This window comes from Strigops habroptila, chromosome 6, assembly GCF_004027225.2.
Source record: "Strigops habroptila isolate Jane chromosome 6, bStrHab1.2.pri, whole genome shotgun sequence".
Taxonomy (NCBI): Eukaryota; Metazoa; Chordata; class Aves; order Psittaciformes; family Psittacidae; genus Strigops; species Strigops habroptila.
Genome location: NC_044282.2, coordinates 56,669,295 through 56,682,727, shown reverse-complemented (window position 1 = coordinate 56,682,727; position 13,433 = coordinate 56,669,295). Strand labels below are relative to the sequence as shown.

At 41.1% G+C, this 13,433-nt stretch overlaps 1 protein-coding gene across 1 annotated transcript in view; it reads right to left on the bottom strand.

The window, feature by feature from the left end:
• PTCHD4 (patched domain containing 4) overlaps window positions 1-13,433 on the bottom strand; it is a 90,973-nt gene that overhangs the window by 65,231 nt on the left and 12,309 nt on the right. Inside the window, exon 2 of the mRNA XM_030490676.1 lies at window positions 542-1,022. Coding sequence (XP_030346536.1) covers window positions 542-1,022 — 481 coding nt within the window. The remainder of the gene's footprint in view (window positions 1-541; window positions 1,023-13,433) is intronic.

Sequence of the window (13,433 nt, the reverse complement as noted above, 5' to 3'; positions counted from 1 at the left end):
GACAACAGTAATCTCCTCCCTGAGATAAAGTCCATCAATCCTATTCTTACACCAACCCATTCCCCTCTGCTCCTCAGACAGAGCTGGAAGAGAAGCCCTCCTCAGAAGGATGCTAAAATCTTTCCTTCCTTGGCACCCTCCTCTTTTAACTTACTCTTTCAGCTGACCTCCCATCAAAGTCGGGTCATCACATATCATTTTCTGTGCTGAGCTGACTAGTTTTCAATAACAATTTCTCCTTCAATTTGTAAAAGACATCAATAAAACTGCCCCTCTCTCATACTGGCTGAGATTCCAGCAACGTCATTAGCTCTTTACTGTTGCTACTATTTTGCTTTGTTTCCTTTTTCCTTTCTTCGCAATTTTTTTTTTTTTTTTTTTTTTTTTTTTTTTTTTTTAACGAGGCACAGAACAATTTTACAAGATGAAAATGACTTAGAATTTCACTCAAGGTAAAATCTGCACTTTATAACCCAGGATGTAATTTACAATCCTGTCATTAAACTCTGTTAATCCTATTATTATGAAGATAAATAATTACCCATAGCGAAGAAAGGGATTCCCAACAGAGTAGAATTGTATTTTCCATCAGTAATGAAAAATATCCCTGCCGCAGTGACACTGGAAATACAGATAGTGAGTACTCCCAAGAGTCCCAGGAAAGGTTTGCTACGCAGGCAGTCCTTCATGGAGCTCGAGAGGGTAGCAGTCAGGAGAATCAGCATCAGGCTCACCAAAATCTTGCCCCTGGCCAAAAGACTGGTCTGGTGGAAGTCCTTCCAGAGGCTGAAGGACGCTAGTGAGTAGAGCTGCAGATCTTGGTGATCTAGCTGCATCTTGTGCATCAGTTTACAGAATTCACTCTCCCACTTCTCCCCAATGAGGTCCTGGGTGACAGAGCCATACGTTTGGAGGTAGTAAGTGATTTGGATGGCTCTGGCTGATTTGACTCTCTGGTCCTTGCTGTTTGGCACTTCCAAGACCCCTCCGAGCTGGTGGCCAATAAAACTGCTCCTTCCATCCTGAGAGAGAAAGTGAAAAAGATGAGCATGTGGTTATCCTGCTTGAGATGTGATACAGTGATATCTTTTGACTGTACCTTCCTTTCACAGACATGCCAAGAGCTCCACTCAAAGGCCACTGCAGTCAACAGGAGTTGTGCCATTCACTTCAGTGGGCCTTGGGACACATCCCTGTTCCCTGCCACAGCTCTGTTCCCTACTCATTATAGATTCATTGGCAATTCTGTGCTGCAGTTCAGGGACTGCTCAGACACTCACTGCGGTCCCAGATACTCAGGGACTGAAATGCGACATGCAAGCTCCTCACCTGCAGGAGAGGATCATTTTTCCACCTTTTAGCTCTGACAGAAAACAGCAAATCTCCAGTTACTGAAGTATGAAAAGTTTGAAATGAAGATCAATTTCTGGAAGATTTGTGATTTCCTGACACTTTGGAAATACTTTTAAGAAGTTGGAAATGTACAGAACATGAGGCCTGGTTCCTCAGTATACAGATGTAGATTTAGACAGATCCACAAAGTTTAATTTCTACTCTGGCTTTATAAATATGTAATGAAAATCATACTTTTTGAAGTGTTTATTTGAGATTTCATGGATTTATGTCAGTGGCACAGAGAAAAGAATCCACCTTACAGCTCAATTAAGCCAGGATTTGTTTTTTATATTTCAAGAATATAAATCTTGCTCTGGTCTCACTTATTTCAGTGTATGCTAGGACACCAAAGAATCCATTACAACCAGGACATACCAGGTGCAGTCAGGATCAGCCCCATCTATTTACAAGACCAGACCATTTTTTTTTAGGGTTCTGATCCCATTTAGATGATGCTTTTTCTTTTTGTAAGAAAGGTTTACTAAGAAAAGTCCTGTAAGGAGGGTCCTTACTTTTAAGGCACTGGTTATTCTGGTTCTCTAGGATAACTGTGATGTGCCCCTTCCAAGACAGGGGAAGCTTGGTGGATTTAGAAGGTCAAACCCAGCTGCAAACTGAGGAAGAAGACTTGGTAGATCTGATAAAAATAACCTAGCACAAGTAATCTCTTTGATCAAAAAAGTTTAAACCCATTGATTAAATGTTTGTTGCACATCAAGTAACAACATTTTGCCTTTTTCTTCCCTGTAAATTGGTTCATAAGTTTTCAGATTTCTTTCCTCTTCTATTTAATAAAACCATAAAATTCTCAAGCCAGATAATGTACAAAACATATTGCAGCAACAAGTTCACATGAGATCATACTCTTTGCCTAGGCATGCTATGGGAATGAGCTGACTGACAGCTTGAGTTTGGGAGATGTTCTGCCCTACGCATACACACAGAAGCAGTCATCTGTAGAAGGTCAGAAGCATTTGGGGGAGACACTTTTAACATTTATTACATTTAACATTAACCATTCCTAGAAACACCTATGCTGCACGCAGGCCATTATCTGAAAATGCCAGACCTGTTCATTTTAATGATTCCCATCCTAAGGAAAAATCAATGAAGCAAGGTAGCAGGCTTTATGAAACATAGATGTCTTCAGGCATGTCTGCTCATATACCAAATAAAAATCAGAAATTGAAAAAATTGAAAAACATTGAAAATGTTTTGTATACTCACTTTGTCTTGTCTCTGGTATGTAAAGGAGGTAATCCTCCCACCGAAATTTTTCTGTCTATGCCTGCTTTCATGGCAGGTGCTCACTGTTTTCAGCCCAGGGAATGTGACAAAGTGCTTTTCAGAAGTTCATTTTTTCCCTATTCCCAGTTGTTATTTCCCACTGAAATAATGGTTTCTGGCAAGGTATCCTGGCACAAGCTGACATGAAAGGTGATTTGCAGTCTAATGCCAACTTCTCAAATCACCTGAAGCCTCATTGCAAATGTCATATAAGCAGAGACAGCTAGCACAGAGGGGCAGCTGGTGATGTTTGGACTCCAAAAATTCCTTGTCTCTGGTATTTCAGCTTAGAATCCTGTTTGAATCATTATTTCTATTTTTTTTTTCCCTAAGAAGAGGTCACACCTCACACTCACATACTCACAAAAGGTACATTTCCAAGCTGATAATTAAGGTTTGAGCAATGCAGACCCTGCTCAGACTTCACAGTTAAAAATCTCTTTTGGCACTGCTTTGAAATTTTAGGGAGAAATGTCATATTTTCTCAGTATAGATGCAGTGTTGACATTCAAATGTTTTCAGCCACTGCAGGATACTTTAGCAGCACAGCTCCAGACTCTGACAATGGACTGTAATTCAAGTTTCATTGATTCACTATGCAGCATACACAGCAAGGTTATGGGAAACTTTGCGATGACCATCTGCCTTACTCTGCAAAAGGTGCACTGAATGACGGCAACATTTCAAAGGAGGCACCAGAGCAGGCACAAATAAATCATGTTCTGCTGTATCTCCCATGAAACAGAAGACAACGACTATTTGTTACACTGATGTACAATAGGGCACCCAGCTCATATGTCAGCAAAATAGAGAGCAAGCTTTCAGACGGAATTTGAGGAAATCACAGATGCTGAATTGCTTTGAGGTCATTTTGTCCATCCTTTTCTTTCCAAAGTCAGATTGCTTCCTATGTATGCAAAGGTTCGGCCTTTGCTACTTTTATAGCATGCAAACACGAACCTGGTGCCATGGCATTTGGGAAAATGGGGCTCTTTTCTGATACATCTTATATGTTGTCTTTGCCATACACTCTAAGAAAGATAAAGGTTCTCTTGTGCTAGGCAGGGCTGTCACTGCAACGTTCACAATCTTAGCAAGGAAGACAGAAAAAAGATGGGGAAAAATATTGCCTTTCATCCCATTTTACAGGTGGCGACCGAAGTGTGGGAAAATGAAGACCCAGTGCTGCAAACATAACTTCCAGCATCTCCCAAGGGCATGTAAGCCAGGGTCATAACTACCTCTTGGTGTCTCATGGGCACTTCAGGGCAGATATTCACCCTCCCAAGTTCTCTGTTGTCCTCCAGGACCACCTTGGTGAAAGAAGGAGATGCGAATGGCTAAGCTCCTGGGCTAACCCAGAGGGAATGAGGCCACAGTGACTTGTATAAATGAGGCCTGAAGACTAGGCAGGTTTTGAACAAGATCCCTCATTCTGTCTAGTTCCTTAACAAAAAAAACCATGTGCTGTGAATTAGCACGTCTTTCCTGGTACATGCCTACATGATAATACTTTGAATTTCATAATGATAATTTCATTTTTCAGACTATAGATCCCTTACATATTTTACTTGCATATGTTGCTACTCTCAGATCCAAAACACAAAAAGCAAAGTAAAAAATAGAGTAACAATAATAGTTACTGGTTGTACGCCATTTTAAACCCATCTATCTCCAGATGATCAGCAACAGAAGATGATAACTGTCTTTAGCAAGGTCACTAGCATGGCTGGAGCCTGAGTTTCAATTCCCAGGCTGTATCTATGTGGTTTTATCTTCCTTTTTTTTTTTTTTTCTTAATATCTAATGAAAACTTCACAGCGTCTGTTCTCCCAGAGGACAAAAATGGTCATCGTCCATTCCGATGATAGCTAATTCTCTCCAAATCTGAGGATCTTTAAAAATGGCATGAAGTATAGATCACTTGCTGTGGCATTTGATATTCGAGCTGAACAGGGGCCAAGCAAAAATCTTTGCTTTGGTAGAAAACATTAAATTGTTTTTTGTGTACCCCTTCTCTCTTCCTATATGCCCTAAAGCCATTTGGTAAGTTTAGACTTGGAAAGGAGGAGAATAAGAACTAAGACTCAGAAGAATGAGAGATGTGGGGACAACATCGTCCTCCTTTTCCCCCAGCATGATGGACTTTGTTACCTGTGCTTATGCAGACCTGGCCTTGCATGTCGTTGAAAATCCAAACTCTTTGTCTATTTAACAGTAAAAATCATTAATGGTGGTGAATGGATGGATGCAGAATAAACCTGTACCATATTTCAGGCTACAAACTCTTCAGGATGCTTGGACTCTCCATATCCTAGAAAGATGTGTAAATGATGGGGGTATTTGGTTTGCTCCACAGCAGAACCTCCCTGGTTAAACAAAACCAGCTGCTCCTACTGAGCTAAATATCTTTTGCTGGTGTTAATGTAGGCATAGATCCTCTCTGCATGAAGCCCAGAGGGATACTAGCAACACTCCTTTACTACTAAATTACGTGGGACCTTTTTATTTCTTTAATAATTTCAGTGGGGCTGCTTCACCCCCAACTCTCATCCCAGGGCTTCTGTGTTGTCACTGCTCACTGTCGCACCAGCCCTGAGCAAGATGTGTCTTTTTCTCCCTGCTTCGAATGGCACCAGTCTCCACTGACTTCCCTCTCACAGAGGAAAACAGAGGGTTTGAGGTATTTTTGAGATTGCATTGCTCCTGCCTTCCCAGCACCCTTCTCAGGGGAGGTTATAACTGATGAGGGGTTTAAAAGTAATTTCAGATTCCTGGCAAGGAGGAGATGAGGCCTTGTATCCTATGGCCAGATCACTCTCATTCAAGAACGTTTGCAGGTCCTTTGCAAGCAAATTTATCTCTATTTTTATTTTTCTTAACTGGTACCTCTTATCAACTGGAGTGATGGATCATTATCAAGTTACATTATAGGAATGTTAAGATAAAGCATTCCATCCTGGTTAAACACTATTTTACCTCAAAAATGCCAAAGTGTTCAACAGAGGGCAACCAGGAATATCTGTCAAAATACGTTGTGTGATAAACATCCTAATGAAATCAATGCAGTTATTTCTCCCTGTGATAAGGACATTCCTACTCTATCAAATGTAGGTCATAGAAAGTATTACACTAAAATCCACAGAGGTTAGGATGTAGTCAGTTGTTTTAGCTGTTTTATGAAAACCATCAGCTTTTCATAAAATCATAGAATGGTTGGGGTTGGGAGGGACCTTTAAAGGTCATTTAGATGACCCCTTCCCTGCAATGAGCAGGGACATCTTCAACTAGAAGAGGTTGCTCAAACCCCCATCCAACTTGGCCTTGAAAACTTCAAGGGATGGGAATTCTACAACCTTTTGGGCAATCTTTCTGGGATAGATTTACTGCCCAGTTCACTCCCAGCACAGCTTTGTTCCCAGCTGTCCTAAATGACACCTGTGCACCCAAAGACACAGTGGCATCCTTGAAGCTGCCGAGTAATGTCTGTGTTGGCTGTGATTAAACACCTCCCCTGGGTCGGCAAGGGTATTGCTGGAAGATGGGGGGGTTACAGACAGCACAAAGAGGACTGCAAGCACAGGGAGGTATGGTTGGGGTACAGCTGTCTCTTCTCTCCCTTCCATCGGGAGCAAAGTCACAGACACAGCAGTGAAATAGCTTTGTCACTGACAGTTCAGGCAGGTGAATTGGTGGCTGCACCCCTGCCTTATGTGATGGGTCCCAAAATGCAGTTTGCTTTGATGGTTTACTCAGGAGGAGGGGAAGGTGGGTGGCTCAATACAACTCGCTGTCGGTGACACAAGTTCCACAGGAGATTTGTGTCAGCAGGACCTTTCAAGTCATAGGTAAGCCTGAGTGTGCAAATCTACCAGGGTAGGTCTTAAAATACCGCTGTCCTCTTGTTTCTTGCAGGCACAGAGCTACAGCTCCCTCCCCACCTTATATTGTCCTTAGAGTTTGTGCTCTGCCCTGTCTAGGATCAAAAGCCCTTGAGGCAGCTACCTTGGGCTCAGCCTTCTGCTTTTCACAGCTTGTCCCTGACAATGGACATTCCCTGGTGTTACAGAGTAAAATTTCAGTCTGCATCTAGCCCCTAAATCCTCTGGGATGAAGGCCAACAGTGAAAATAACCGCTGAAGACCAGAACAAGTTTCCTCTGCCTATCCATGAATGGGCTCCTGTCAAAGGGATGGCTGTGGCCAAACTAAGCAAGAGGGAAGTGTGTTTTCTGGGGGAATTTGTGTAGCAAGAAAGTAGTCAGTGATGCAAAAGAAGTGAAGTTTGTTGTAACTGTAAAATAAAAGTGGGGCTATGGGATGCGGTGCCCTGAAGAGACTGGAGGTGTGAAAAGGAGGAAGAAAATACAGGGCGAGAGGTAATGAAGCAGCAGTTCTCGTTGCACCCTGACCACCCAGAAAGAGGGCAGGAGAAGGCAGGTGGAAGCAAAGTCGCTTTGACATCCTGCTGCAAAGAGCAGACCTTTGTCTCACATGCCCCGTGTTGCTATGCCAGTGGCAGCAGATGAGCACAGCCCTGCTCGCGAGCCACTGCACTGCAGTCAATGCTTCAGTGGTCACTGCCTTCCCATCCTCTTCCAGCATCCCTCCTCCCCACCTCCCCACAGGACCCCAGGCCACATGGTAGCATTGAGCAGAACTGCAGTAACTCAACCCTAAACTGACCTCCCCCTCGACACCCCAACAGAACAACAGGAAATTTCAAGCATTTTCACCCCAAAAGTGACACTTCAGGCTGGGAAGCATATATGTTATTTTTTCCTGCTGACATCTATCTGCTCCTGGGCATCAGTTTTGCAAGACCTGCATGCTGCAGTGTGCTGCTCTACTCCTTTTTGTAGGGAACCATGCAAAATAGGAGGGTTTAAACCCCATCCCCAGTTTTGGGGTATCCCCAGTGCCCTGGAACAGGTCAACATGCAAAGGGTGAGCAGTGGGGGAAAAGGTAGAGGGTTGCATGAATAACTCCAGCTCTGCCTCTTATCTAGAAAGGAGCAGGGGATTGGCTTATGGGTCAGTGGCTTCCTCTCAGCATGCACAGGACCATGCCCTGATTACTGGAGATTTTTGAAAAGGGCCATGTTCCCCCACTTGCACTGTTTGCAAGGCCAGGTCCAGATCATGGTGGGTTGATTCAGCTAACCAGGAGCTTTGCACAGAGGTGTGGGAATTTCCTCAAAAGCACTTTTTCTACCCCAGGACCTGCACACTTCACATCACCAAGCAGGACAGGGTTCATATTATTCATATATTCAAATCCTGCTTTAAACAGACTTTAGCAAGGAGATGCCACATGGCTTTAGAAGGAGAAATCCAGGCTCCTACATTGCATGGTACAGTTATGGCCCTCCACTCTATGCAAACTGAGAAAACATCTAGGACTCTGCCAGCTGCTAAGCCATGAAGAATACCCAAGTCCAATTAAAAAACAACTGTACTTGTCTCTGTGGTCTTGTGCACAGCTACTGTTCATCCCAAAGGATTTCATTTGTGCCAAGAAGAAATGTAGGAATGTATCACTAAGGAGACAGCAGTGCCTCAAGGGAGATGCACAAAACGCCAATATTTGGACATATACAGTTAAATACTCACAATCACATATGCAAGCATGTGTATGAAGAACACATTTACCATCTCTCATTTTTTGTAAACTCCAGGGATCTATAGCATAAACACTTCCTATTAATGAATACTCCATATTAATTCTAATTTCACCCACAGCTCAAACTCAGTGTTAAAAATGTTCAAAGGAAAGGAATAAAATTACAAAGAGTATGAAAAGACAAGAAATGTTTTTTCAGTGCAGGCCAGTGGCCCATTTAACCCAATTTTGGATCTCTGTGCATTTCTAAACCACAACACACCAAGACAGTGTCTTCTGTGAAATGGCTGGAAGATGCCTTTGGGATAGTCATAGTTATTGTGGATTTTCCAGCTCTTCAACAAACAAGAAGATGAAATGAGCTGCAGGGAAGGGGGAAAAGGAATGCAACTGTTCATTTTTTGACAAATAAATCCTTCTCCCAAATGCAGGGATTTGAATGAAATTAACAACAAAAAGCAAGAAAGATTAATGAATTAAAGCTATCTTGTGCCCCAGTGAAATTCAAGGGAGTTTTGTTACCTCAAGAGGGTCAAGCTTTCTCCAAATGTGAGTAAATATTCCACCCAAATATCTTTTGTCTCTTGTGAGGCATCCAATCCTAAAGCTTTTTTTGAATTCCATGGAGTTATAGGCTAAAAAAGAACCTAATTCTTAAAGTAAAAAAGACAACAGAAAACAAGAAAACTTCCTTTCTCCTCTTCTTTCTATATCAACTGACTAACTAACTAACTAACAAACTAAATAAATAAATAAGGAGAAAAAAGCAGAAAATTGTTTGCAAAACTTCACCACACGCTTCTTATGCCCAGGTTGAAGGGTTTTGGGAATCAGCATGAGAACCAAAAATTGTCACTAAAAGGAGATTCTGAAAAGGGATCACAGGTTTTCACTGGAAGGTTTGTAGGCCTTCTTGCTTTGTCTGCATCCCACTGTGTAGCTCTTCTAATTGTTTTCTCCGCACTGCTTGAAGTCGAATACACACAAGAATTAGAAAGAAAACCTGCCAGGAAGCAAAAGGAGTTGGATTTGGCTGGTTTTATTACTCCATCTAAAGGAAATGTTAAAAAATAAAAAGCAGAGAATAAAAAGTGAGGAGTAAAGTATATCCACAAGAATCATTTAAGCTCTTACAATCTGAAGTTTCAATAATGACACAGGAAAGGGTGTTTTTTTCTTTTTAAATTATGTTTTATGTTGGCAAACATCTCTTTAATTTTCTGTCTCTGCTCTTCCTGGTTTCTCTGGGGACCAGCAGCCAAAGTACTGAAATGCTGCAATAATGTTTTATCAAAGGCAAGAAGAAAAGAAATAACAGAGAATCAGACAAGGAGCCAAGCATGATGTGACAAGATTTTGGGGCTAGTGTGCTTTAAAGGTTAACCTCCAGCTAAGCAGTTTGGAGATTAACGAAGCTCAGCCTTCAAATGCAAGGCACTGCTGTGCTCTTACCAGAGTCCTATCAGGAGCTTCCACTCTCACAGTGCTCAATAAGATAAAACAAGTCACTGCACAAAACGGATACAGTTAAGGACACTTAACACTCCCAGCAGAATATTCCTCCTTTTAAAGAGATAATTAGTCAGTTTTTCCTCCTTTTTTTTTTTTATTTAATCTCAAATTTGGCATTGTGAAGCAATTTTTCTACCCTAAAGCTTCATCCCCTTCCTTCCAGCACACACTGGTTTTTAATGAGTTTGGCCATTTGTTAGCTGGAGAGAGCCAAAAAAAATGTCTAGTTTCAGATGGTTTTTTCCTTTTTTTTTTTTTTAATAATGTTGGACAAGAGTTTGGAAAAAGGGAGTGGGAATGAGGCATTTAAATAGACCTGTACTTATGCACTAAAATATAACAGAAGCTGGGCTTCTGGATCTGCATATGAGATAGCTGACTCCTACCCAAGGTACTTTTGAACTCAGTATGTTCAAAGAGACTTTTCGCCCCCATGTATGAACACCAGCAGGTAGTTTTTATATTTGTAAAATCTGTCTCAAGATCACCTTGTAACACATGCTCTTCATGATAAAATTTTATGTTCTTAGTAGCCCATAGAGATGAAGGTGCCTTCATGTGTGATTCTTTTACATGTTTTCTCTAATTCTTATTCCAGTCAAAAAAGTAAAGCTCATGGTATCATCTCCACTTTGGGCTTCTCATTGCCTCCCATCCCTGGAGAGCTCTCCCACTGGAAGTTTGATAACACTACAAGGGGCAGCTCTACTTCTTTAACCATACTCTGTGGGAGAGGGTGCCTCGTGCTGTCTCAGTCTGCACAGACCATGTTTGCAATGATAAACAAATGTTAAACAACAGCATGCAACAACCTTATAATTTTGCTTCAGCCCAAAACCTTCATCTAGAGATTATGGGAATTGCTACCAACTGCCACTGATCAAGCTCCACATGCTGGGAACAGTTCATCTTCATGCAGCCTTTGTGCTGCAGAAGCCTGGAACGATCACAGAGGGTAGAGCAGGTACTGAGGTCTTGGTCCACACCGTAATTACTGCTCACCAGTGAAGTTCTGGCACAGCCCAGGACACTGCTGTGCAAAGTACTGTGCAAACACACAGCTGGAGAAAGCTGCCCATGCTCCAAAGATCTTCCCATCTGGCACTAGAGTTTCTTCAGTCACTGTATTTCACAGTATTGAACTGGTGATGCTGCCAAAGGAGACGTCTCTTCCTTCTCTTTCCTGAGCCTACACCTCCTCCCTGCAAAGCTTGGGAGCATCACTTCCTATGGCATGTGGTGAAATGGTTTGGAAAATAATCCAGGTTTATGCAAACTCAATGAAAACGAAAAAGGAAAAAAACAAACAAAAAAAACCAAAACAAACAAACAAACAAAAAAAACCAACCAAACAAACAAAAAAAAAAAAAAAAAACAAAAAAAAAAACAAAAAAAAAAAAAAAAAAAACCAAAAAAGAAGAGAGAAAGATTTAATTCCCTCCTTGCTGCCAGGTGGCAGAGGGTTTCTTTAATTCCTGTGCTCCAACCCCAAAGTCCGGCAGTGGTGTCAGCTATGCAACACCTGAGTAGCTTCATCCTCAAGGTGGCGGTATTTCATGGCTGAGTATTTGTCCTGTTCTGGGAGTACATGGTAGCTATTAACTTCAGATAGAATTTCTGTCTTGGATGTGCCTCTTCAGCCAGAAGACACAAACCATGAAATGCCAGAATTTAGGCTCTAAGGTCCTGAGTCAGGATCTTAAGCAAACCTGCTAGGTTAGATATGCCAGGTCTACCAGGCTGCCTGCTCAAGGAGAAGAGAAAAATGGGCCCCTTCCAAGGGTGATTTTGATCTTCAGTAAGGCGGATCTCATTCTTAGTGTTTTCAGTCCTCTTAAATCCTGCAATGTCCCAAAACCTAAATTAAGTACCTTCATTAAATGCTTAAGATTAGATTATATGTGTTCCTAGATTTATATATTGGTGTAATACTATTGTTAAGAATGAGTTCAAGATACCAAGTAAGATGAATATTTAGTTACTGTGTATAAACATTTCTGGAGAAATGTAGTGTATTAATTGCAAATAATAGTAATAACAATGACAGCCACTTTTTCATCTTATCTGAGACCTTTCCCTGCAAGACATCGAAACTTTTTATTTTTCTCAAATAGGTATTTTACTGTTACTTTAATGTAATACATATTTTTTAAAAAGGTTTTTCAAAGTCCCTTGGAGTGCAAAGCGATTTTTCAATTTCTATTAGTATAATCTATTTGGAAAGGTTTTGGTTCTGGCAGAAAAACAAGGATTGGACTTTTAATTTTGAAACAAAAGTGCTGCAGATGGTGCGACCTCATGGTATCTAGCCACCTTTGGCTTTCAAACAAATGAATACTGAGGGAAAAACTCTGATAAAGTAAGCCAAAGAGTAATCAGATGAAAAAGTATTTCCAGATGATAAAATCACAGCATTTGTTTTCTGAGCACTCTGCAAAATCTCAGTCTCACTGATGCAATAAACTGCCAATATCTGGCAATCTATTTTGCAGGAGTATGGCATTTAATTCCGGTGCCTTCAGTGAAAGCTAATTCCTTATTCAGATGAATGTATTTTAGTTCTTTTGCAACTATCTAATAATAATTTGCAAAAATTCGGAGATTCAGTGTGAGACAAAGCTGCAAAGGACTTGAGAAGAAGCTTTGATTTTCCCCATGAAATTATTCTGAAAAGTTTTTTCTCATGTCAGTTCAAATGTAGATTATTCCCTAGGTCATTTGGAATGCTTCACATGACATAAGTTTTTTCTATAAATATTTTCATATTTAGCATATTCCCATGCTTATGGAAATTTCATGGAACTCAATTTTTTTTTAGTGTGTGATTTGAAATAAATATATAGTGGGATTCATTTTACCTAATTTTAACCTAATCTGAAAGGTAAATTCATAATATGAACATTCTTTCTCTGGTCCATGGTGTCTCGGAAGGGTGAGTTCACCACATCCTAATGTAATTGTTTAGAAAAAGTGAAATGCATTGCTTCTGGAGGTTCACCCTTCTCTCCTCTCACTGCACATTTGTCCCAGTTTCGATGAGGTGCTGAATATATAAGGGCCCAAATTAGAAGAAATATATCCCATCTTTTGGATGAGTATTCCCATCGTGACTTTCTGTATGAGCATCTACAACTGCTACATCAAGGACCGTCAGTGTCAGGGCAGGGCCACAGCCTGACTCTGAAGACCAGACTAGGAAACATCCACTGGAACAAATGCCCTGACATTGCGGATGTTTGTCAAGAAGAGGAGGAAAAATGGCCTGACTCCACAATCCATTTTGCAAACATCACCAACCTGTTCCTAGAGGCTTGGTCTGCAATCACACTCAAGTTTGACTGAAAGTACTAGAAATGATCCAGCTGAATATTTTGTAACTATCCTGCTCAGCTGAGTTTAAGACTGCTGTAGGAATTTTTCCCTGGCACCACCAGAATATAATTAGTGAATGACAATACTCAACAGTGATAAAATGGAACCAATCTGTGAAATTAGGGGTCTGAAGATATTCTAATTTGAAGTGCTGGGGAACAATCAGATGATGCACAACATGGCAAAACAACTTTGAGGTTGACACATCCAAACTCCACACAGCGCAAAGCTCCAGAAGATGACTG